General features: G+C 43.3%; 1 protein-coding gene across 1 annotated transcript; it reads right to left on the bottom strand.

Annotated features, from left to right (window-relative positions):
- Positions 1-325: 325 nt before the first annotated feature.
- Positions 326-27,205, bottom strand: psmg2 (proteasome (prosome, macropain) assembly chaperone 2). The gene is made up of 7 exons (XM_078541092.1): positions 27,070-27,205; positions 23,372-23,543; positions 21,972-22,030; positions 17,559-17,677; positions 15,278-15,448; positions 13,481-13,601; positions 326-1,882 (listed from the first exon to the last, which is right to left on the bottom strand). The coding sequence occupies exons 1-7, from the start codon at positions 27,133-27,135 to the stop codon at positions 1,790-1,792; spliced, it is 801 nt and encodes a 266-aa protein (XP_078397218.1). The 5' UTR covers positions 27,136-27,205; the 3' UTR covers positions 326-1,789.

The raw sequence follows: 27,205 nt of genomic DNA, 5'->3' as shown, positions 1-27,205 counted from the left end.
CAAATGCCTAACCAGTTTCTAGAGAGGGGTATCCTATTTCCAAGAGCCTTGTGAAGTTAGAAATAGGTGACAGGTGGGCTTTTTGAAGAGACTTCTACCAACAGGGTCTCTGTCTCTACTCTCCATTATCAGTGAGCAGAAGTAGATGGTGCACAGGACAGTTTGATCATGACATTCTCTGACTTGGTTGAACCATGCCAAGATTCCTAGGTTGAGCTCTACTTCACCCGTAGCTATTTGAACCCTCATTAACTGCCTCAATGGGTTGTGCTGAAATCTTGGGAAAGTTATAAACAGCAATTTACAAACACAAAAAGCAAGATGCTAAGAGTAAAGAAAGTGTTTTATTTATTTATTTTTTTACAAAGTAACAATATTCTCAAATCTTGTCTCTGGTTCAATTGAGACTTTAACATTAAAGTACGACTGCTTCCCAGCATAACTTTTGACAATGAAGGTTCTCGTGCAAAATATAGGCAAAGAAACAGGCCATTCAGTCCATGAGATGTCTGTGCGCCACTTGAGCCGCCTCCCATATTTCATCTAAATCCCTTCCTTCTCCCTCGTGCTTGTCTAGCTTCTCTTTAAATGCATACTATTTGTGCAACCACTCCCTGTGGCATCAAGTTCCATATTCTCACTGCTCTTCGGGTTAAACAGGTGCTTCTGAATTCCCCATTGGATCTCTTGGTGACTATTTTATATTAATGGCCTCTAGTTTTGCTCTTCCCCACAAGAGGACACATTCTCTCTATATCCACTCTATCAAAAGCTGTTCATGTTTCAAACATTACAATGACTTAGATGAGGGGAGTGAAGGCATAGTAGCTAAATTTGCAGATGATACCAAGATAAATAGGAAAGTACATTGTGAAGAAGACAGAAGGAGTTTGCAGACTGATAAGAGGTAAATTGAGTGAGTGGGCAAAAATCTGGCAGATGCAGTATAATTTGGGAAAATGTAAAGTTGTTAACTTTGACAGGAAGAATAAAAAAGCAAAGTGTTACTTAAACGGAGAACCACTGCAAAATTCCGAGGTGCAGAGGGATCCAGATGTTCTTGTGCTTGAAACACAAAAAGTTAGTATGCAGGTACAGCATGCAATCAAGAAGGCTAATGCAATGCTATCCTTTATTATAAGAGGAATTGAACATAAAAATAAGGATGTTATGCTTCATTTTTACAAGGCATTGGTGAAACCAAATCTCAAATACTGTGCGCAGTTTTGGTCTCCTTATTGGAAGGGTGTACGACTGCTTCCCAGCATAACTGCGGAAAATAAAAGCTCATAATGTAAGAGGTAACATATTAAGCCTGGAAAGAAGATTGATTGGCTGGCTGAAAACAGAGTGTATATAAATGGGTCTTTGTCTGATTGGCAAAATGTGACGAGTGGACTCCTGCAGGGGTGTGTGCTGGGGCCTCAACTTTTTCCAATTTACATTAATAACTTAGATGAGGGGAGCAAAGACATAATAGCTAAATTTGCGAACTAACAGCATTTAAAATACATCACCTGCTCATTTTAAACACACCATCACAAACCATTTTACAAGTCAATTCTATTCAAGCCTTCTTACGATTAGCTGTTCATATATCTAGAATTGAACATTTTATGATGGTTTCAACAGCAAATGTGTAGATACAGGACCTAATTTAGATCTTCAGGTTACTGCAGTTTTTTTTAAAGCATATTGCCATTATGTCAATGATTCACCAACAAGCCCGTCTGAGTGTAAACACGTCTTCAACCTATTTAAGGTCAGCTTACTGCTTGGATCTGCTGAATTAGAAGAGAGCTGGTGGAATGCCACTGCCAAACAGTAATCTCCAAGAACTCGGGATCTTCCATTGTGCCTGTGTAATGGTGTTCTGATCACTCTGAGGAAGTAAAGCATTTCAGTTAATCAAATAGTTCAAGTGCATTCAATTCCAGCATCAGGATGCTGTAGCCAGAATGTTAGATTATCCACTGAATTATGAGTCTTCCCTAAAAATTTTAAACTCCGCATGCAAATAGAATACTGTCAACTGCGGAAAATAAAAGCTCATAGTGCAGGGGGTGACATATTAGTCTGGACAGAAGATTGGCTGGTTGGCAGAAAACAGACTATGCATAAATGGGTCTTTGTCTGATTGGAAGGATGTGACGAGTGGACTCCCACAGGGGTCTGTGCTGGAGGTCTCAGCTTTTTACAGTTTACATCAATGACTTAGATGAGGGGAACGAAGGCATAGCTAAATTTGCAGGCGACACAAAGATAGGAAAGTATGTTTTTAGAAGACATAAGTAAAGTGAGTGGGCAAAAATCTGGCAAATAGAGTATATGTGGGAAAATGTGAAGTTGTTCACTTTGCCAGGAAGAAAGCAAAGTGTTACTTAAACAGAGGATAAGCTCAGGAGCTGAATAAGATGGCTCACTGGAAGAAGTTGAGACACTCGCAACTCCAAATGGAGATATATATTGATTTGCAGATGACACCAAAATAGGCAGGAAAGTGCGTTGTGAAGAAGACAAAGAGTTTACAGACAAGTTGAGTCAGTGGACAAAAATCTGGCAGACGGAGTATAAGACGGGGAGACGATGGCATAGTAGTATTGTTGTTGGACTAGTAATCCAGAGACCCAGGGTAATGCTCTGGGGACCCAGATTCGAATCCTGCCACAGGTGGAATTTGAATTTAATAAAAATCTGGAATTAGAAGTTTAATGATGACGCACTAATGTCCTTTAGGGAAGGACCATTTGCCCTCTGAAATGGCCTAGCAAGCCACTCAATTGTATCAAATTGCTACAAAGTCTCAAAAAAGGAATGAAACTGGACGGACCACCCAGCATCGACCTTGGCACCAAAAACGACAACGACAAAGTCCTCCTTACTAACATCTGGGGGCTAGTGTCAAATTTGGGAGCACTGTCTCTCAGTCTAGTCAAGCACCAGCATGACATAGACAGGAATCGTATCTTATAGATAATGCCCCAGACACCACCATCACCATCCCTGTCCCTGTATGTCCTGTTCTATGAGCAGGTATACAGTCGGGAGGGAGTTGCTCTGGGAGTCCCCAACATTGACTCCAGACCCCATGAAGTCCCATGCATCAAACATGGGCAAGGAAACCTCCTGCTAATTACCATGTACCGCCCTCCCTCAGCTGATGAATCAGTGCTCCTCCATTCACCACTTGGAGGAAGCACTGAGGGTGGCAAGGGGGTAGACTGTTCCCTGGGTGGGGGACTTCAATGTCCATCACCAAGAGTGGCTCGATGGCACCACTACTGACCGAGCCCGAAAGGACATAACTGCTAGACTGGGTCTGCGGCTGGTGGTGAGGGAACCAACAAGAGGAAAAAACATACTTGACTTCACCCTCACCAATCTGCCTGCCGCAGATGCATCTGCCCATGACAGTATTGGTAGGAGTGACCAACGCACAATCGTTGTGGAGACGAAATCCTGTCTTCATATTGAGGACCCTCCATCACATTGTATGGCACTACCATCATGGGATGGGGTAAATGGGATAGATTTCAAACAGATCTAGCAACTCAAGACTGAGCATCCAAGAGGTACTGTGGGCCATCAGCAGCAGCAGAATTGTACTCAAGCACAATCTGTAACCTCATGGCCCTGCATATCCCCCACTCAAGAGTTTCCATCAAGCCAGGGGATCAACCCTGGTTTAATCAAGAGTGCAGGAGGGCATGGCAGGAGTAGCACCAGGCATACCTAAAAGAGAGGTGTCAACCTGGTGAAGCTATAACACAGGACTGCTTGTATGCCAAACAGCATAAGAGCAAGTGATAGACAGAGCTAAGCGATCCCACAAACAATGGATCAGATCTAAGCTCTGCAGTCCTGCCACATGCAGTCGTGAATGGTGGTGAACAATTAAACAATTCACTGGAGGAGGAGGATCCACAAACGTCCTCATCCACAATGAAGGGGGAACCCAGCACATCAGCGCAAAAGGTAAGTCTGAAGCGTTGCTACAATCTTCAGCCAGAAGTGTTGAGTGGATAATCCATCTCGGCCTCCTCCGGAGGTTCCCAGCATCACAGGTGCCAGTCTTCAGCCAATTCAATTCACTTCACTTCACTTCACGTGATATCAAGAAACAGGTGAAGGCACTGGATACTGCAAAGGCTATGGGCCCTGACAATATTCCGGCAATAGTACTGAAGACTTGTGCTCCAGAACTTGCCATGCCCCTAGCCAAACTTTTCCAGTACATCCTACAACACTGCCATCCACCCTGCTATGCAGGAACCCTCACAACATTTAAGTAGTATTTAGATGAACATTTGAAACGCCATAGCATACAAGACTACTGGCCAAGTGCTGGAAAATGGGATTAGAGTAAATCGGGACTTGATGACCGGCATGGACACGACGGGTCAAAGGGACTCTTTCCATGCTGTAAACTCTATGACACTATGTGGAAAATTGCCCAGGTATGTCTTGTACACAAAAAGCAGGGCAAATCCAACCCAGCCAATTACTGCCCCATCAGCCTACTCTCAATCATCAGTAAAGTAATGGAAGCAGTCATCAACAGTGCTATCAAGCAGCACTTGCTTAGCAATAGCCTGCTCACTGACACCCAGTTTGGATTCCGCCAGGGCCAGTCAGCTCCTGACCTCATTACAGCCTTGGTTCAAACATGGACAAAAGAGCTGAACTCCCGAGGTGAGGTGAGAGTGACAGCCCTTGACATCAAGGTTGCATTTGACAGAGAGTGGCATCAAGGAGCCCTAGCAAAACTGGAGTCAATGGGAATCAGTGGAAAAACACTCCACTGGTTGGAGTCATACCGAGCACAAAGGAAGATGGTTGTGGTTTGTTGGAGGTCAGTCATCTCAGCTCCAGAACATCACTGCAGGAGTTCCTCAGGGTAGGCCCAACCATCTTCAGCTGCTTAATCAATGACCTTCCTTCCATCATAAAGGTCAGAAGTGGGATGTTCGCTGATAATTGCACAATGTTCAGCACCATTCGTGACTCCTCAGGTACTGGAGGAATCCATGTCCAAATGCAGCAAGACCTGAACAATATCCGGGCCTGGGCTGGGAAGTGGCAAGTAACATTCATGCCACACTAGTGCCAGGCAATGGCCATCTCACAGAATCACAGTGCAGAAGAGGCCCTTTGGCCCATCAAGTCTGCACCGACACGTGAGAAACACCTGACCTACCTACCTAATCCCACTTACCAGCACTTGGCCCATAGCCTTGAATGTTACGACATGCCAAGTGCTCATCCAGGTACTTTTTAAAGGATGTGAGGCAGCCTGCCTCCACCACCCTCCCAGGCAGTGCATTCCAGACCGTCACCACCCTCTGGGTAAAAAAAGTTTTTCCTCACAACCCCCCTAAACCTCCTGCCCCTCAACTTGAACTTGTGTCCCCTTGTGACTGACCCTTCAACTAAGGGGAACAGCTGCATCCTATCCAGCCTGTTCATGCCCCTCAATCTTGTACACCTCAATCAAGTCGCCCCTCAGTCTTCTCTGCTCCAACGAAAACAACCCAAGTCTATCCGACCTCTCTTCATAACTTAAATGTTTCATCCCAGACAACATACTGGTGAATCTCCTCTGCACCCTATCCAGTGCAATCTCATCCTTCCTACAATGTGGCGACCAGAACTGTACACAGTACTGCAGCTGTGGCCTCACCAAGGTTCTATACAACTCCCTACTGAGATAGATGGGTTCTTGATTGGTAAGGGGATCAAAGGTTATGGGGAGAAGGCGAGAGAATGGGGTTGAGAAACTTATCAGCCATGATTGAATGGCGGAGCAGACTCGACGGGCCGAATGGCCTAATTTCTGCTCCTATGTCTTATGGTAATCTATGCCTCAATTGATAAAGGCAAGTGTCCCATATACCTTTTTCAACACCCCACTAACATGCCCCTCCACCTTCAGAGATCTATGGACACACACGCCAAGGTTCCTTTGTTCATCAGAACTTCCTAGTGCCATGCCGTTCATTGAATATTTCCTTGTCAAATTACTCCTTCCAAAGTGTATCACCTCACACTTTTCAGGATTAAATTCCATCTGCCACTTATCTGCCCATTTGACCATCCCGTCTATATCTTCCTGTAGCCCAAGACACTCAACCTGTTAACCACCCAGCCAGTTTTTGTGTCATCCGCAAACTTACTAATCCTACCCCCCACATAGTCATCTATGTCGTTTATATAAATGACAAATAATAGGGGACCCAGCACAGATCCCTTTGGTATGCCATTGACACTGGCTTCCAGTCACTAAAGCATCCTTCTGTCATCACCCTCTGCCTCCTACAACTAAGCCAATTTTGAATCCACCTTATCAAATTACCATGTGCATTTGCCTTCTTTATAAGTCTCCCATGTGGGACCTTGTCAAAGGCTTTGCTGAAGTCCATATAAACTACTTCAACTACACTACCCTCATCTACACACCTGGTCACCTCCTCAAAAAATTCAATCAATTGTTAGGCATGACCTCCCTCTGACAAAGCCATGCTGACTATCCTTGATCAAACCTTGCCTCTCCAAGTGGAGATAAATATTCTCCTTCAGAAATTTCTCCAATAGTTTCCCTACCACTGACGTAAGACTCACTGGCCTGCAGTTCCCTGGCTTATCTCTACAACCCTTCTTAAATAGCGGAACCACGTTAGCTGTTCTCCAGTCCTCTGGCACCTCCCCCGTGGCCAGAGAGGAATTAAAAATTTGGGTCAGAGCCCCTACGATCTCTTCCCTTGCCTCCCTCAGCAGTCTGGGACACAAATCATCCAGACCTGGAGATTTGTCCACTTTTAAGCCTGCCATCACCTCCAATACCTTGTCACTCCCTACATCAATTTGCTTAAGAACCTCGCAGTCTCTCTCCCTGAGTTCGATACCTTCATCCTCATTCTCTTGGGTGAAGACGGACGTGAAGTATTCATTCAACACTCTAGGCTCCACCCATAGATTGGCCCCTTATGGGCCCTACTCTTTATCTGGTTAACCTCTTCCCATTGATATACTTATAGAATATATTGGGATTTTCCCTACTTTTACCAACAAGAGAGAATCTAACCATTTCCCCCTGAAATTCACTGGCATTACTATCACTATCAACCCACTATCAGTATCCTGAGGGTTACCATTGACCAGAAACTGAACTGGACCAGCCATATTAATACTGTGGCTATAAGAGCAGGTTAGAGGCTAGGGATCCTGCGACAAGTCCCTCAGCTCCTGACTCCCCAAAGCCTGCCCACCATCTAAAAGGCACAAATCAAGAGTGTGATGGAATACTCTCCACTTGCCTGGATGAGTGCACCTCCCACAATATTCAAGAAGCTTGACACCGTCCAGGTCAAAGCAGCCCACTTTATTGGCACCACATCCACAAACATTCAATGCCTCCACCACCAACACACAGTAGCAGCTGTATGTACCATCTACAAGATGCACTGCAGGAATTCACCAAGGCTGCTTACACAGCACCTACCAAACCCACAACCACTACCATCTAGAAGGACAAGGACAGCAACTAGATGGGAACACCACCACCTGGAAGTTCCCCTCCAAGTCACTCACCATCCTGACTTGGAAATATGTCGCTATTCCTTCACTGTCACTTGGTCAAAATCCAGGGACTCCCTCCCTAACAACACTGTGGGTGTACCTACATCACATGGACTGCAGCAGTTCAAGAAGGCAGCTCACCACCACCTTCTCAAGCGCAATAAATGCTGGCCTACTTCCCCTGAATGAATTTTTTAAAAGTTTGAGAGATATAGCGCAGGATTTACCAGAATGATAGGCGGACTCAAAAGTGTTGAACTATCAGGACAGGTTGCATAAAATTGGCTGATGGTCCCTTTAAGTAAAAAAATCAGAGGACAAAGGGGCATCTCCTTCACCAATAAGATCCAAGGATTGAGAATGGAACAGAAATAAGGGAGGATGACCAATTAGTCAAATCAGGTACAGAAAGATACATAAAGACAGGGAAAGAAAGATTGGATTGAGAAAAAAAAGACAAAGTATGAAAAAAGTTCAATAAATTTCAATCTTTTAGAAAAAGTTAATACCTACAGGAATGAAATGCAACAGTTTTGTTTTTTCCCTTTTCTGGGACCAATGCAAAATAGTCTAGGCACATAGGAGTAGGCCATTCAGCCTATCAAGCCTGCTCCACCATTCAATACAATCGTGGCTGATCATCCACTTCAATGCCTTTTTCTCACACTATTCCCATATCCCTTTATGCCATTGGCAGATTTCTAAATACCAATCTCTGCTTTAAACATACTTCCAAAGATTCACAACCCTTTGAGTAAAAAACAATTCTCCTCATTTCAGTCCTAAGTGGCTTCCCCCTTAATCTGAAATAGTGTCCCCTGGCCCTAGGCTCCCCAACCAGGGGAAACATCTTACCTACATCTACCCTGTTTACTCCTTTAAGTATTTTGCAGGTTTCAGTGAGAGCGCCTCTCATTCTTTGAAACTCTGGAGAATGCAAGCCCAGTTTTCCCAATCTCTCTTCATAGGACAGTCCCGCCATCCTGGGAACAAATCTGGTGAACGTTTGTGACACTCCCTCGATGGTAATAATATCTTTCCTAAGGTTAGAGGGCAAAAACTGCACATACTACTCCAGAAATATTCTAAGCAAGGTTCTATACTGTTAGGGGCAGGATGGGGATTAACTTAAACAGCACTAATTTCTCCTCTCACCACCCGTCCGTAAACAGAAAGGTGATTTTGATTGGCTACCCCCTTTATAAGAGCTGGCGCATTTCCCAACCCTCAGTTTAGATGTGATCCAATTCCCTATTGATAACCCCACAGCAAACTCAAAGGGTTAGTTCAATTGCACACTCAAACCTTGGGAGGTTAAAAACGTTGCCTCCTTTGCTTTCATAGAGTAAAAGGGGGACAGAGAAAAGATTGACAGTGCAGAGGCCACAGAAAAAAGAAATATTGTTTCACGTGGGTCCAGAGTCCAGAATCCAAGTCCAATGAAGTATTCCTCACGGATGTCGGCAAGTTGAAAACCGATGCTATATAATTCACACTTCCGGTGGTCACTTCACATGGTGAGATAGACATGCAGCGATGAATCAAGTCTTGTGGGCAATGGTACAGAATTCCAGTAGAAACAGCATAGATGGGGCCAGGTATTCAATATGCAGAGCTCCTTTTCTGTGCTGCTGCTAGTTAGATGGTAAAATGGCAGACTGAGTTTGCAGTACAGCAAGGCAATACAGCTGGTCCCATAATCTAGAGGTCCACGTCATTTAATTCCCACCTCTCCATATCATCTTTGACAAGGGATTGTATCCCTCGTCTGGGTCCCTGAGATGGTTAAATGTCGCAATGATTAAGAACGGTTTACCCTTTGTCCAAGCAGCTGGGTAGATTCCCGTTGGCCAGCCTGTGTTATGAAATGCTGATGGCCTTTTTATAGCTCTCTTTGAAGTTCGTCTGTGCAGCACACAGGGCGTCACATTCGTGTCTCTTCAAGAATAACGAGGTGCAAGTTTCTTCGATACTGCCAAGTGGCTCCTTTTGTTCGAGGATCACAGACAGGCACAGATTCAGCCATTTAAAAAGATCTTTGGCTAGCTTTTAAAGTTTTAGAAATAGCCATAAGGATATCTATATTTTTATAAAATATATATACAGGGTGAGGTCTTAGTCCCTTCACAATACAACTGAAGCAAGACTTTGTTATTCCGATATGAAATCCTCTTGTGATAAAGGCTAACATACAATTAGCATTCCTAATTGCTTGCTGCACCTGCATGTTAGCTTTCAGTGCCATATTGACAAGTTCACCCAGGTCCCTTAGTACATTGTCACTTTCTAATCTCTCACCGTTTATAAAACACTCTGCACATCTGTTCCTCCTACCAAAGTAGATAACTTCATATTTTCCCACATTATATTCCACCGACACATTCTTGCCCACTCAAAGTCTGTCCAAATCACCTTGAAGCTGCTTTGCATCTTCCTCACAACACACATTCCCACCTAGCTTTGTGTCACCCACGAACTTGGAAATATTACATTTGGTCCACACATCCAAATCATTGATATATATTGTGAACAGCTAGGGCCCTGAGGACTGATCCCTGCAGTATCCCGCTAGTCACAGCCTGGCAACGCTTAATGACCCGTTTATTCCGACTCTGTTTTCTGCTTGTTAGCCAATCCTTAGTTCTTGCCAGTATATTACCTCTTAACCCACGTGTTTTAATTTTTCTAACCAACCTCCTGCATGGGACTTTAAAAAGCCTTCTGAAAATCTAAGTATATTACATCCACCAACTCCCCTTTATCAATTGTTAGTAACATCCTCAAAAAGCTCGAACAGGCTCTTCAAACATGATTCCCCATTCATAATTCCATTTGACTATGCCCAATCAGATCATTATTATCCAAGTGTCCATTTCTCACATCCTTTAGAATAGATTCTAGCATTTTGCCTCCTACTGATATAAGGCTAACAGGTCTGTAGTTCCGTTTTCTCTCTCTCTCCTATATAGTGGGGTGACATTTGCTATCTTCCAATCTACAGGAACTGTTCCAGAATCTATAGAATCCATCCACTATCTCCATAGCTGTCTCTTTCAACATTAAGTACTGGAAAAGCTGGCTATGCTTAGAGTGGATAACTCACCTGGTCCAGATGTGAGGAAGAATGTTTTCACCCAGAGGGTGGTGGGAATCTGGAACTCACTGCCTGAAAAAGTGGTAGAGGCAGAAACCCTCAACATTTAAGAAGTATTTGGATGTGCACTTGCGATGCCATGGAATACAAGGCTATGGGCCTAGTGCTGGAAAATGGGACTAGAATAGTTAGGTACTTATTTGACCGGCGCAGACTCGATGGGCCAAAGGGCCTTTTTCTGTGCTGTAGACCTTTATGACTCTATGGCCCTACTTTGAGGAACTCCTGCTGCGATGTCTTGGAACGGAGATGATTGACCTCCAAAAACAGCAACCATCTTCCTTTGTGCTAGGTATGACTCCAACCAACGAATCCCGATTCCTACTGAGTCTAGTTTTGCTAGGGCTCCTTGATGCCACACTTGGTCAAATGCAGCTTTGATGTCAAGAGCACTTACTCTCACTTCACCTCAGGAGCCAGCTCTTTTGTCCATTCTTGAACCAAGGCTGTAATGAGGTCAGGAGCTGAGTGACCCTGCCAGGACTCAAACAGTCTGTCAGTGAGCAGGTTATTGCTAAGTAAGTGCCACTTGATAGCACTGTTGATGACTCTTCCATCACTTTACTGGTGATCGAGAGTAGACTGATGGAGCAATAATTGGCTGGGTTGGATTTGTCCTGCTTTGTGTGTACAGGACACATCTGGGCAATTTTCTATCTATCTCTGCCTTAAAAATATTCAGTGACCCCGTCTCCACCGCCTTCTGAGGCAGAGAGTTTGAAAGTTGCATAACCCTCAGAGAAAAAAAGTTTCTCCTCATCTCTGTCCTATAAGGACGACCCCTAATTTTAAAACAGTGCCCCTAGTTCTGGACTCACCCACAACAGGAAGCGTCCTTTCCACATTCACCTTGTCAAGATCATTCAGGGTTTCTGGAGCACAAGTCTTTAGTACTATTGCAGGAATAGTGTCGGAGCCCATAGCCATTGCAGCATCCAGTGTCTTCAGCCGTTTCTTTGATGTCATGTGGAGTGAATCGAATAGGCTGAAGACTGGCATCTGTGATGCTGGGGACATCTGGAGGAGGCAGAGATGGATCATCCACTCGGCACTTCTGGCTGAAGATTGTTGCAAATGCTTCAGCCTTATCTTTTGCACTGATGTGCTGGACTCCCCCATCATTGAGGATGGAGATATTTATGGAGCCTCATCCTCCAAAAACCTCCAGAGTGTTCAGACCAAATACCAGGACCCAAAAATGGCCTGGTATTAGTCCCAACCAGTCAGATTTTGTATCAAAATGTACATTATCAGATATTTCCCATCACGTTGAAGTTGATTGAGGGAAGGTGGCTGAACTGGTGTAAAAGAGACACACGAAAACCTATGGAGAAAATTTGGCAATGAACAGTTACAGATTTGTGGAGAAACACTGGAGATTCATGAATCCAAAGGCTTGGAAACTAATGGCTAAAGCCAAAAAACCCACAAGGAATAAAGGAAAGGAGGTGTTTGCTAAATGATATAGTTGACAGGAGACAATATGGTGGGAATGGCTTATAATAGATTAGATTTAGTAACAATGAATAAACATATGAATTGGGAGCAGGAGTAGGCCATGTGGCCCTTCAAGCCTGTTCTGCCATTTGATAAGATCATAGCTGATCTGATTGTGGCCTCTACTCCAATTTCCTGCCGACCCCGTATACCCTTAGATTCAAGGGAGTCAATCTACCTCAGCCTTAAAAATATTCATTGGCTCTGCCGCCACCGCTGTCTGGGAACAGTGGGGAAGTTATGCTGAACCTTTATAAAGCTCTAGTTAGGCCCCAGCTAGAGAAATGCAACTAGTTCTGGTCACCACACATTAGAAAGAATATGACGGTCCTTGAGAGGGTGCAGAGGAGATTTACCAGAACGGCTCCTGGGGCGGGGGATTTTCGTTACAAGGTTGGGTTGGCAAGCTGGGGTTGTTCTCTTTGGAGCAAAGAAGATTGAAGGGAGATTGATAAAGCTGTTTAAGGTTATGACAGGTTTAGATAAAATAGACAAAGAAAAAAAAACATTCCCATTAGTTGATGGTGCAAGGGTTCGGGGACACAGATTTAAGATCTTAGGCAAGAGATACAGGAGCAATACGAGGAAGAACTATATTGCGCAGCAAGTGGTAATAAACTGGAACTTGTGCCTGCCCACGAGGGTAGAGGAAGTGGAGACATTGAATGATTTCAAAAGGAAATTGGTTGGGCACTTGAAGGAAATGAACTTGCAGGGCTACAGGGAATGAGCTGATGAGTAGGATTGATTGGATTGCTCTGTGGAGAACTAACATAGGCTCGATAGGCCAAATGGCCTCCTTCTGCACTGTAAATGACTATGACAGATGGATTGACATTTCATTAACAAATGTTGTGTGAATTGTGCCCTTTCTGCAGCATGTTTAATGGGCAGCTAATGTGCAAATGCAGCAAGTTCTTAAAAATAACAGGGAGGTTAAGGTCAAGAGGTTGTGCGAAGCGGTAGAGTGACATAAATCAAACAATAAATTCTGACGATTGGCAAATGACAACGTATTTCTTCTTCCCTGGAGTATGCTGACTGATTTGTGCATTACTAACAACAGCGTGTGTCACAAACTCACTGATTTTTCTCCACAAAGCTTTGGCTCGCTATATTCAAAACAAACAACTAGACTAATTTGATACTTTTGCTAGAGAAAGTGAAAAACATGCACCGCAATCAAGCTAATGTTCAAATAATCTTAGTGATCACATAGAACAACTACACTTTAAGATAAGTAGCATAGCTTACTGTTTTTTCTATTAACTCCATCCACTCGTTCAGGAAATTCAAAAGGTTGAATGCATCAGGGATATTATCCCCTTCAGAGCAGAAAATCAGGAGCACTGCCAGTGGGATTCCTTCAGTGCAACTGCACACAAACAAAATAAGCAGAAGAGTTAGCACACAAACAGGTACAGAAATTTGTCTCTATGATAAAACTAAGGCTATCTATACAAAAATAATTCAGTCCGTTAGGCCCTCACTATTGCTGCGTTCAGCAGGCCATGACCAGAGACTGTTCAGAGCTCCAGTCAATGCACTCTAATATTTTGTGCATTGTAGTGAGTCAGTTTTTAAATATGCTCAGGTAGTTTTATGGCAAAGGGCCCCCTCTTGTGACCCATCTGAGAACAGTAGCTGAGCCCAACCAGCAATCCACAGCATAGATTTGAACTTCATAGATCCAATTGGTGGGAACTCCAACATTCGTGGATCCAACAGGCAGCTGCCCAACATACACAGGTCACGTAACCTGGACAGCCAATAAATGAAGGAAGCTACTTGCACAAAAGATGATTTAAATGGGTCTGTTTCTGAACAAAACAGGAGAGACTGAAATGTTTTTAGCCTTTGATTGGAATGCACGTGCCTTACTGAAAGGAAGAGCCCAAGCTAGTCATACATCTTCCAACAACATTCCTGCATTTTTTTCCAGTCTTAGTCTGTCTGAGATTAAACTGTGGATGAGCCAAAATTTCCTACAAATCAATAACTTCAATGCCATTGTTTTCAATCCCACCAAAAATCGTTTTCCTTCCTGTCCACTCTCTTCCCTGTTACTCACTCAGGCTAAACCACACTACACACAGCCTCAGTGCTCTGTTCAATCTCAAGCTTCAGACTCCATTCCCTCCAAGATTACTTACTTCAAAACAATCACATGGCTTGTCTCTGTCTTTACCTTATCCACTGAAAGCTTTACCCATTTTGGTCACCCCTAGACTTTGGAAAGGTGCTCCTTGGCAGCTCCACAACCTCTACCCTTCAGTAACTCCAAATCATCTAAAGCCTCTTGCTCTGCACTGAGTCCCATTCACCCATCCTTGTTGTCTTGTATTGGCTGCTTGTCCCAGTCTATAAATCTGCTCCATCTACCCAACCTTCTGTAGCATCCATGTCCTCTGACTGTCTCGAGTCCACCAACATTTGCTCACTCTCCCCTGCTCTATCTTTGCAGGAAAGCCTTCAGTTCCCTTGGTCCCACTCTTTGGAAATTCTTCACCAAATCCTATTAAGTCACCGCTTTTCCTTCCCTACCTTTGCAAACCTTGTGAGGGCACATCACTTCACCCAAGCTTTTGGTCACCCGCCTGGAAAAGCTTCCATTTCTTCTTCAAACACTCCTTTTCTACAATAAAGTGCTGTATAAATTCAGCACTAATGAGAATATCTTGGCCAGCAAGAATGCCCTGAGAGTTCCTGAGTATACATCACTCTAGAATGCATGGTAATGCACAGTGCATTCCAGGTTTGCAACACTTCAGTTACTAAATTGTAAATAAGAATGTAAGGAGCAGGTTGTACCAACTTAATTTACTTCAGTCTTGGACATGTTATGGGGAAAACCAAAGTGATCAGTCAGTACGTTTGGAATTGAACTTCAGTTAAATTCTGTCCCTCCAGTTCTATTGCTGCAGGTAATCAGAGACCTCAGTGTGCCCTGTATCACACTGTTCCCTGAAGTGTTACAAAACAAAACTTCATCCTCAGTCCAGAGCATCACCAAAAGCCAGATCTAGCACCACAGACATGTCACATTCCTACCTGTCACTGTAGAGTGATTTTGTAATGCCGCCTCCTGGGATATAGATCTCCTGTTCCTCACTAATCCCAGGGAAGGCCGCTACCCGTTCGAGTTCTTTCCATTTGAGGATTTGGAACTTATCTCCCACAATGGTCTGCAGAGCAGGTGTTGCCAAATATCGCAGAGGAGTGCTGTGAAAATGGAATACAGTTTCTAAAGTGTCTCGACTGCATTGGTTGAATTTTCTTTTAAAGTTTGGTGCTGATTTTCCTTTACTGCAACCTAACAAGCAATTAAATTGTATGCCCATTCTCATGTTTTATATAAATGTTAGAGCTAGCAGTTAAATGGAATCCCTCCCACTACCTTTCCACCAGAAACCTGGAAGCTCTATGACCACTTCTAATGTTTCACACCCGCAATCAAAAAGGGCTTCAGCTTAAAAACCTTTTCACCCTCGATATTTGTGACAAATCAAAATTTGTGAATAAAGTAATATGCAACACTTTTTAAAAATTCTTCCATGTGACAGGGGCATCACTGGCTAGATCAGCATCTATTGCCCATCCCTAATTGTCCTTGATGAGGTGGTAACGAGCCACCTTCTTGAACTGCTGCAGTCCAAGTGGTGTGGGTACACACACAGTGCTGTTAGGAGGGAGTTCCAGGATCTTGATCCAGCGACAGTGAAGGGATCGTGATATAGTTCCAACTCAGTCAGGACAGTCTGTGGCTTGGAGAGGAACTTTCAGGTGATGGTGTTCCCATGCATCTGCTGCCCTTGTCCTTCTAGGTGGTAGAGGTTGTGGGTTTTGAAGGTGCTGTCAAAGGACTTTGGTGAGTTGCTGCGGTGCATCTTGTAGATGGTACACACTACCGTCACTGTGCATCAGTGGTGGAGGGAGTGATTGTTGAAGGTGGTGGATGGGGTGCCAATCAAGCGGGCTGCCTTGTCCTGGATGGTGTCTAGCTTCTTCAGTGTTGTGGAGAAACACTCATCCAGGCAAGTGGGGAGTATTCCATCACCCTCCTGATTTGTGTCTTGGAGATGGTGGACAGACTTTGGGGAATCAGGAGGTGAGTTACTCACTGCAGAATTCCTAGCCTCTGGCCCCCTCTTGTAGCCACAGTATTTATATGGTTCATCCAGTTCAGTTTCTGGTCAATGGTATCCCCACCCCTCCCCAGAATGTTGATAGTCAGCGATTCAGCAATGGTAATGTCATTGAATGTCATGGCAGATGATTGGATTCTCTCTTGTTGGAGATAGTCATTGCCTAGCACTTGTGTAGCATGAATATTACTTGCCATTAATCAGCCAAATCCAGGTCTTGCTGCATATGGGCATGGACTGCTTCAGTATCTGAGGAGTCGCAAATGGTGCTGAACATTGTTCGCTAACGATTGCACATCCCAACTCCTGAAGGGAAGGTTATTGATGAAGCAGGAGAAGATGGTTAAGCCTAGGGCAATGTCAGGCTTAATATAGTAAGCAAAATGCATCCAGAAATATCACCACAGGATTTCCAGACACATAGCTTTAGATTATTTGGTTACTTAGTTGTCACACCACTGTCTAAAGTCTACAATATACTAATTAATCACAAAGAGCCTTGTAACAGGAGTAATTAAACAAACAGCAGCACAGTAACACTGAAAATAGCACATATTTGTTCTTACAGGCTTGTTCTTACCCTTAAACACAAAGCAGCCCACTCTCTCACATTATACAGACTCCTAGATTAGTGGTTAGTACAAATGCAAACTTGATGCACTGTTTTAGTTGGAAAACTCTTTATACTACAGAGATTGTTTGAACATTTTGAATCCTGCTGCTGTATGGCATTTCTATCATATTTGTGAAAAAATTATTCAAAGAAATCTCTGATTAGAAATTATGCACTATCTATTGTTCTCTTCTGAAGATGCTGACTCTCGCCAAGGTGCAGTTTCACAAGTTCCATTAGCTCTCTGGTACCTCAGCCCATGTGATTATTCCTTTTAAAGGTGAGCTTAGACAAGAGTCAGCAGGTAATTCAACCATGGGAATATCATAACTGAGCCTGATTGCCAGAGCTAACTATCAGGAGCAGGATCTTTGCTGATTTATTCACCACCATAATCTGGGCACAGAGGCCAACTGAAGTGGCCCTAGCTCTTGCTGAGATCAGTAAACCCAGCCCTGAGCTTGGATTAGGCCTGGCCTCCATGGTTCAGTTATGCACTATTCTCTCTCAGAACATTCAAAACCTTAATTCTTCCATCTTTAAAAGCCAATCACAATGTTGATGTTGAACCTACCCAATGAGCTGCTGGTCAACACGATGGTAGGCATAACTGCTGGACAGGGCCACAACTTTGCTGAATTCACTCTCTTTAATCCAGGAAAGGAGTTGTTGTCGGAATGAGCGGTGTTTACCCTATAAAGGGCAGATGAAATTTTGGTTATTCCATAGAATTCACAACTCAGAAAAAACATTTAGCACAACAGGTCAATGCTGGCAATTTATGCTCCATACAAGCCTCGTTTCACCCTACTTTATCTCACCCCACCAAATGTTCTTCTATTCCTTTTTCCCTCATGCATTTATATAGTTTCTCTGAAATGCATCTGAACTGTTTGTCTCAACAGCTTCCTGTGGCAGCAAGTTTCACATTCTGATCGCTCTCCGGACAAAGCAGTTTTGGAGGCTTTAATGCCCAGCTTATTTGGTTACAATAAAACAGATGGAAAGCAGCTCAATGCCAAAAGAAGTCAAATGGACCACACCAAATTGAGCTGCAACTTCCAATGGGCTGGCAATTGAGTTAGAGTGAACCAGATGGGTTTTTGCGACAATCGGCAATGGTTTCATGGTCATCATCAGACCTTTAATTCCAGATTTTTATTGAATTCTGCCATGGTGGAATTTGAACCTAGGTCCCCAGAGCATTACCCTGGGTCTCTGGATTACCAGTCCAGTGACAATACCACTATGCCACCACCTCTCCTTTTATACTCCATTCCCTTTAAAATAAAGGTCAACATTCCATTTGCCTTCCCTATTACTTGTTGAACTTGTTATGTTAGCTTTTTGGGATTCATGCACAAGGATTCCCAAATCGCTCAGTGCTGCAGCCTTCTCAATTTAAATAACATTCAGCTCTTCTATTCTTCCTGCCAAAGTGCATATCCTCACATTTTCCCAGATTATGTTCCATCTGCCACGTTTTTGCCCACTCACTTAACCTGTCTATATCCCTCTATAGACTTCTTGTGTCATCCTCACCACTTGCCTTCCCACCTCTTTTTGTGTCATCCACAAACTTGGCGATAGTACATTCATTTCCCTTATCCAAATCATTCATATATATTGTAAATAATTGAGGCCTCAGCACTGATCCCTGTGGCACTCCACTAGTTACAGGCTGCCATCCTGAAAATGCCCCCCTTTTCCCAACTCTCGCTCTTCTATTAGTTAGCCAATCCTCTATTCATGCTAATATACTACCCCCAACACCTTAGGCTCTTATCTTATTAAGTAGCCATATGTGTGGTATCTTATCGAACACCTTTTGGAAATCCAAATATATCACATCTACTGGTTCCCCTTTATCTATCCTGCTTGTTACCCCCTCAAAGAATTCTAATAAATTTGTTAAGACATGATTTCCCCTTCATGAAGCCAAGCTGACTCTGCTTGATTAGATTATGTATTTCTAAATGCTCTGCTATTACATCCTTTATAATAGACTCCAATATTTTCCCAATGACAGATGTTAAGCTAACTGGCTTATAGTTACCTGTTTTTTGTCTCCCTCCCTTTTTGAATAAGGATGTTAGAGTGGCCGTTCTCCAATCCTCTGGGACTTTTCCAGAATCTAAGGATTCTTGGAAGATTACTACCAGTGCATCCACTATCTCTGTAGCTACTTCCTTTAATCTCTTAAGATGTAATGCAACAGGTCCAGGGGACTTATCGGCCATTTGCCCCATTAGTTTCCCTAGTATTTTTTCTCTAGTGACAGTTATTGTATTTATTTCCTCCCCCACTTTTGCCCCTTGATTATTTAGTATTTTTGGAATGCTATTAGTATCTTCTACCATGAAGACTGAAGTAAAGTATTTATTCAACTCCTCTGCCGTTTCCTGGTTTCCCCATTTTTATTTCCCCAGCCTCATTCTCTAAGGGGCCTATGTTCACTTTGGCCTCTCGCTTCCTTTTTATATATTTAAAGAAGCTCTTTCTGTTTGTTTTTATATTACTTGCTAGTTTACCCTCAAAGTTTACTTTCTCCCTCTTATTTTTTGGTCATCTTTTGTTGGTTTTTAAAACTCTCTCAATCCTCTGGTTTACCACTAATCTTTGCCAAATTGTGTGTTTTTTCTTCCAATTTGATAATGTCCTTAACTTCCATGGTTAACCGTGGTTAGTTTATCCCCTTCCTTGAATCCTTCTTCCTCACTGGGATATATCTTTGTCATGAGTCATGAACTATTTTCTTAAACGTCTGCCAATGTTCATCAACCGTCTTTTCTGCTAAACTGCTTTCCCAGTCCACTCCAGCCAATTCTGCCCTCATTCCATTGTAATTACCCTTATTTAAGTTTAACACAGTTGTTTCCGACCCAAGTTTCTCACTCTCAAACGGAATGCTAAATTCTACCATATTATGGCCATTATTTCCTAGGGGATCCTTTACTCTGAGATCATTTATTAAACCTGCCTCATTACACATTACCAGATCCAAAATAGCCTGACCCCGGTTGGACTCACAACATATTGTTCTAAAAAACTGTCCCGAATACACAATGAATTGTTGCTCTTATCTTTCTCTGCCAATTTGATTTTCCCAATCTAAATGAAGATTAAAGTCACTCATGATTAGTGTACTGCCTTTTTTACATACCCTCATTATCTTCTGATTTATTCTCTGTACTACAGTATAGCTACTGTCAGGGGGCCTTTCAACTACTCCCACCTGCGTCTTCTTCCCCTCGTTATTCCCCTTCAGAAATGGCTGAAGGCACTGGATATTGCAAAGACTAGGAGGTCTGACAATATTCCGGCAATAGTACTGAAGACTTGTGTTCCAGAGCTTGCCGCGCCCCTAGCTATGCTGTTCCAGTACAGCTACAACACTGGCATTTACCTGGCTATGTGGAAAATTACAAAAAGCAGGACAAATCCAACCCGGCTAATTGCTGCCCCATCAGTCTACTCTCGATCATCAGTAAAGTAATGGAAGGCGTCATCTGCAGTGCTATCAAGCGGCACTTGCATAGCAATAAACTGCTCACTGACGCCCAGTTTGGGTTCCGCCAGGGCCACTCAGCTCCTGACCTCATTACAGCCTTGGTTCAAACATGGACAAAAGAGCTGAACTTCCAAGGTGAACTCCTCACGGAATAATATTTCGAAGCAACATGAGAAAGATGCTGAGGCTTAAAAAAAAAAAAAATAAATTCAATCATGGTGGGACGGGGAGACCACCTATGTTGAGAATATATTTTTATTCATTCAAGGGATGTGGGCTTCACTGGCTGGGCCATAATTTATTGCCTATCCCTTGTTGCCCTTGAAGGTGCTGGTGAGCTGCCTTCTTGAACCGCTGCAGTCCATGTAGTGTGGGTACACCCATAGTGCTGTTAGGAAGGGAGTTCCAGGATTTTGACCCAACTACAGTGAAGGAACGGCAATATATTTCCAAGTCATGACCGTGAGTAACTTGGAGGGGAACTTCCAGGTGGTGGTGTTCCCATCTATCTGCTGCCCTTGTCCTCCTAGATGGTAGTTGTCGTGGGTTTGGAAGGTGCTGTCTAAGAAGCCTTAGTGAATTCCTACAATGTATTCTGTAGATTGTACTCACTGCTGCCACTGTGCGTCAGTGTGGAGGGAATGAATATTTGTGGATGTGGTGCCAATCAAGCGGGCTGCTTTGTCCTGGACGGTTTCAAGCTTCTTGAGTGTTGTGGAAGCTGCACTCATCCTGGCAAGTGGGGAGTATTCCATCACACTCCTGACTTGTGCCTTGTAGATGGTGGACAGGCTTTGGGGAGTCAGGTGGTGAGTTACTCGTCGCAGGATTCCTAGCCTCTGACCTGCTTTCTTAGCCTCAGTATTTATATGGCTAGTCCAGTTCAGTTTCTGGTCAATGGTAACCCCCAGGATGTTGATGGTGAGGATTCAGTGATGGCAATGCCACTGAACGTCAAGGGACAATGATTAGATTCTCTCTTGTTGGAGATGGCCATTGTCTGGTACTTGTGTGGCCTTACTTGCCACTTGTCAGCCCAAGCTGACAATATACAGCTTGATAAGCAATAGGATTTCTGAATGAAACAAACTTTTGTAGGTCTTCACAATACAATATCATACATGGATGGCATCAACATCCAGGTGTTCAGAGCTCTAGGCAGAAAGGCGGGAGATAATCTACTGTACTTGAACATTTCTAAGGCTTCCATCCATGTTGTCGAATCAATCATGTCTAGTTACAATGATGTTAACAAGGCCACTCATACTTGCTAAATGTCTCAATGCAATGCACAATTCAGCGCATACTAAAACAAAGTCTCTGAATTAACAATTAATTTACAATCAACTCATTGCAGACATCTTATGTCCCAGCCTCAGTTTTCATACTTGATAAAGGCAAAGAACTTAAATTCCAACCATTTTAAAACACAATTAAACAAAGACAGAAATTGCCCAATTCTGTTACACTGAATACCTGAATAATTGGGGACCGAATCTGTAGGACTGCCAACTTCCGATCTGCTGATGCATAAACTGTAACACAGAACATAATTACATATGTAACACACAAGGCCATTGAGTTATCACATTGAAGTTTTGTTGTTACACGGACCAGTTAATACATCACATCCTCAAGAAAAAAAAATTCCAGTCTTACCAGTTTCTTTCACATTTAGAACAAGGCGGCAGGTGGGGTGGTGGGAGGGTGGTATGGTCCCAGGGTGAGGAAGAGTGTTTGAGATTTCCACTACCCTTTGCATGAAAAGTGCTTCTGCTATCACACCTGAGAAGCCTAGCTCTAATTTTAAGGTTATGTCTCCCTGTTCTGGATTGCCCCACTAGAGGAAATTTTTTCTCTCTATCTACCCTATCAAATCATTCAATCACATTAAACACCTCAATTATACGACCCATTAATTTTCTATACCCGAAGGCAGCCTAGCCTTTGCAACTTGTCCTCATAATTTAACTCTTAGATTCACCAAAACGACATCAGGACCAAGTGGAAGGTATGATCCTAAACTTGTGGAATAGACAAATAAGCTGCCTCAGTTCAAGTCTCAATCCTCAATGTTTCATCCATCGACAGCAGGTAATGGGTTTCCAGGACATGATTACATCTAACTTCAATAGGTTTAGTTAAGTTATTTGAGAATTTATATCTATTAAAGCATCAGATAACAATCTCCAAGAAAACGAATCAGCTATTCTTCAAATGCAGGCTCACAACAAATTATCACCTGCCCCCTTGTAGTTGGCTCACAAGCGGCAAAAGCCTGGCAGATGGTGCAGAGGAGCTAATAGGAACTACACGTGACTCTTGATCCACAGTAATGTGGTTGAAATGGCCTAGTAAGCCACTCAGTTTCTAAGGCAATTTGGAATGGGTAGTAAATGCCAGCCTTGCCAGCGATGTTCACATTCCAAGAATGAATGGGGAAAAAAGGTCTTTACAATGTTGCCACTATCAAAGCGATAATTAGAAAAATAAATCTACAATTTAATAAGAACTTCCAAGAAAGGGCAAAGGTCATTGAGTTTTTAAAAAAAATAAAATTGACCTTTAGTCACGCAATACGCCGTAATCCTCTCTCAATACATCCAATCGCTTCTTAGACAGGCTTGTGCCATTTCACACTTTGTACAAGGCTCCTACAAAGAACTAACTTCATTTAAACTTATATTACCTGGTATTTTAATTTCTTACTACACTGAATAATTTGCCTCAATCAGTTTCATTCATCCCTTTCATAATCTTAAAAACTTCAGAGCAGCTGGAAGCTTGTTTTCCAAACAAAAACATGATTAAATTTAAATTCCTAAATATTTATATCATGTCAGAGAGTTTTTCACCCATGTTCTTCTCTCACTCACCCTCAGAGCTGATGCACATTTCTGCTGAATTCTCAGAAGTTGTTGCGTATGGATTGTTTCCTACCACTGGAAGGAGGCAGTCACTGTGGATATAACCTACCCGGGGCAAAGTGAGTGTAGAAATGATCAGATCCACCGTTAGCTGACCAACATTACCCACAGACACAACTGGCTGGAACAGCAAAAAGATCAGTTAATTGAAAATTGCATGCTCTCTGCATGTTGCCTCGCAACCAAACTGATCCATTGTGGGACCATAGAAATAAAGTGCATTTTTAATTTTGTAATTACCCCTTGTTACCCAATCCTTCCCATTCACAACAGGACACACAATTGCCACAGTCTTTATGAAACATGACCAATATACAAGCCTCTGCTAATGCAGCAGTACACATGAATGCAAAGACAGCAGCCCTAAGGCCTTGGACTTACCACCTTACAACACAAAACATCTCATATCGACGTGCCACTCCCAGCTTTGTTCCCCTCCTTTTCATCCACCAATCGTAGACTTGATATTGGGGGCACGCTTTGCAGGAATATCCCTCGTGTCAAACAGTACCCCACCTCTCTATCCCATTTTTTTCTTCTCCCAACACAACAGCCACCACCCAAGTTCCAGCAGCCAAGCTGGCATGATAGTTCAGGATGCTAAGAAAGTCTCTCTATATTGTCTCACAGGTAGGGCCAGGCATGAAATCTCTGGTTATTTTATCCCTGCTGCCCCCTCTCCATCCAAAAGATGTAATATTTTACTACAAAATTGGTTACGCAGACAAAACTATGAAAGACTTGTATTTTCACAACCACTGGATGGATCAAAGCACTTTACAGCCAATGAGGTACTTTCTGAAGTGTAGTCACTGTTGTAATGTAGGAAACACAACAGCCATTCTGTGCACAACAAACTCTCTCAAACAACAAAGTGATGACTAAATAATCTGGTTTTTTTTACATGTTGATTGAGGGATAAATATTGGTCAAGACGCCAGGGATAACTCTCCTGCTCTTTGAAATAATGTCACAGGATCTTTTCGGTCCACCTGAGAGGATGGACAAAACCTTGGTGTGGCGTCTCATCTGAAAGGTGGCACCTCTGGCAATGCCTCACTCCCTCAGTGCTGTACGGCAGGTGGGGGAGGTCAGTCTAGATTTTTGTGCTCAAGTCAGAGTGGGACTTGGATCCAGAACCTTGTGATTCAGAGAGAGTCCTAACAAAAAGCCACAGCTCACACAATGAAGCAGTTTACTACAGTCCTCGCAGGTTTGTGGAAGTGTTCTCCTACTTCAATATCCAGTTGGTTATGTAAACCCACAGTACTAAACAACAATAGCTTTTAGATAAAAGTCATCAACATAAATTTGGTGCTCAAGGCAGCAAGGAATGTTGGGAGATGGAATACACTCTCATGTTGGGAGCCAAATATTCTTTCAGATGTGGAGTGAACTCCTACAACAGCAGCTAATTGTCAGATTCTTAATTTTTAAATGGAGAACGCATGTGTTTTCCAGGTAAGGTTTCCTTAGTGATGGCGCCAAGCTCAATTAGTAGCCCTGGAAAGTCAAAATCCCTATGAGAGCTTTGGTTAAGACAAAATTCTGTCTGGAGCTTCTGGAATAATGTTATTGTCTCTTCTGGAGCTTGCTGGGTGATGGGGCTATGTAGTGAAACCAGAGGAGGAAGAGTATAAACATAATGTGAGACTGACAGCAAGGTCAGTTTACCAAGTGTAACTGAAGGAAGCCCAAATACCTACAATTCTAGTTAGATAACAGGCGAGGCATAATCCAGGAGATAAGATTCCATACCTTGCTTTAGGCAGGAACTATGCCAAAATTCAAGATTAGATGACTGGATGAAAGGAAATAAGATGAAGGGATATAGGAAGAGAATGAATAAACGGAAGAACTATTTGCTCCCGTGGAGGGTTACATCAACAAGAACTAGTTGGGCTGAATAACAGGTGTCCACATTTCAGTTTCTACATATTTCACTTTAGAAAGCCCAGACTCAGCCCTTTTGTCCTTGCAAACAGCACCCGATTTCCAAATGCCTTTTCCTCTTCAAAGTCCCCGAACGTGCTGTCAACTCCCAAATCTATGCCTATCTTTCCTGAAACTCCAGGTTTGAACTTCTCCAATCATATTTCTGTCCCTGTGCAGCCCTGAAATGGTCTTTATCGAAGTCACAAAGGACAAACTATTTGTGAGCACAATTCCCTCCCATCTAAATGGTAAAAAATTATAAAGTGTAGATGTACAAAGGGGCCTGGGCGTCCTTGTCAATAAGTCACTGAAAGCTAACATGCAGGTACAGCAGGCAATTAGGAAGGCACATGATATGTTAGCCTTTATCACAAGAGGGTTTGAATACGGGAGTAGCGAAATGTACAGAAGCTTGGTTAGGCCACACCTGGAGCACCGTGTGCAGTTTTGGTCCCCTTACCTTAGGAAGGATATTATTGCCATAAAGGGAGTGCAACGAAAGTTCACCAGTCTTGTTCCTGGGATGGCAGACTGTCCTATGAAGAGAGATTGGGGAAACTGGGCCTGTATTATATAGAGTTTCAAAAAATGAGAGGTGATCTTATTGAAACCTAAAATAGGGATAGACAGGGTAGATGCAGGTAAGATGCTTCCCCTGACTGGGGAGTCTAGGACCAGGGGACACATTTTCAAAATAAGGGGAAGCCACTTAGTTCCGAGAGGAGGAGAATTTTTTTTACTCAAGGGCTGTGAATCTTTGGAATTCCCTATCCCAAAGGCTGTGGAAGCTCAGTCATTGAGTATGCTTAAAGTAAAGACTAACAATCTCTGCCAATGACAAAGGGATATGGGGATAGTGTGGGAAAAAGGCATTGAAGTAGATGATCAGACATGATTGTATTGAATGATGGAGCAGGCTCGACAGGCTGAATGCCCTACTCCTGTTCCTATGTTCCCTATCCTTCTCAACCAGTCTGCAGCCTTTGGCATAGCTGATCGCTCTGTCACCCAGTTAGGTGAAGCTACCATCCCCTGGGTCCATTCTTATCATTGCCTGGGCACCTCATGCAATGGCTTCTCTTCCCACACCTGCAACAATACCTCCAGAGGCTCTCAAAGATCTCTTCTCAGCCCCTCTGACTGCACATCTATAACTGGTGGCCCTTAGAGAGAGGAGAACGAACAAAGAGCAAAATACCACAGATGCTGGGAATCAGAAACGAGGACAAAAAGATGCCAGAAAGTCAGGTCAAGCAAATCCAGAGAGGGGAATTAGGGTAGGTGTTTGATGGCCGGCACGGACGATGGGCCAAAGGGCCTGTTTCTGTGCTGTACAACTCTATGACAACATGTTTTAGATGTAGCCCCGGTTGGTGTCCTACCATGAGTCTGGCTTGCAGTGAAGCCCAGCACCGCTGCGAAAGGCCAGTTTGTTTGTTTTTAAACCGGTGCCTCTGGCACATCAAATTTAACAACACAGAATCAGGCCATTCTGCCCAACTCTTCCATACTGGACACCGGCCCGATCCCACCCCATTTTAACAAAGACTTGAGCGCACAACGCTTCAGATAATTCAACACCAAGGCCTGGAGCAATCAATTAATGGGAGAGAATTCGACACTTAGACACCAGAAGCTACATTAAAAGTGCCATATTGGTCAGAACTTCATTGCGCTTGATCAGATTACACATTGTCAATGCAGCTACCTACCATGATGAGGGTGTAACCTTTCAGGTTTACACAACAATCCCCACTCGGGATGAAAACCGTCTCCATTCCGCCGCCTGCGTCGCCACAACCGTCACCCTCTCACCAGTCGCTTTCTAATGACGCACACCCTGGCTCG

The sequence above is a fragment of the Cetorhinus maximus genome, chromosome 4 (genome assembly GCF_964194155.1).
Source record: "Cetorhinus maximus chromosome 4, sCetMax3.hap1.1, whole genome shotgun sequence".
NCBI lineage: Eukaryota > Metazoa > Chordata > Chondrichthyes > Lamniformes > Cetorhinidae > Cetorhinus > Cetorhinus maximus.
The sequence above is the reverse complement of the archived record's forward strand: the minus strand, read 5'-3'. Positions and strand labels throughout refer to the sequence as shown.

What these genes read in the sequence shown, in the direction of transcription:
- psmg2 (XM_078541092.1), bottom strand. Translation starts at nt 27,135, where the DNA reads ATGGAGACGGTTTTCATCCCGAGTGGGGATTGTTGTGTAAACCTGAAA. An exon ending in TTCGGTCCCCAATTATTCAG is followed by an intron (nt 17,678 to 21,971) that starts GTATTCAGTGTA and finishes TGCCCTTTATAG; the next exon opens with GGTAAACACCGCTCATTCCG. An exon ending in TGGAGTTAATAGAAAAAACA is followed by an intron (nt 1,883 to 13,480) that starts GTAAGCTATGCT and finishes TTACTTCCTCAG; the next exon opens with AGTGATCAGAACACCATTAC.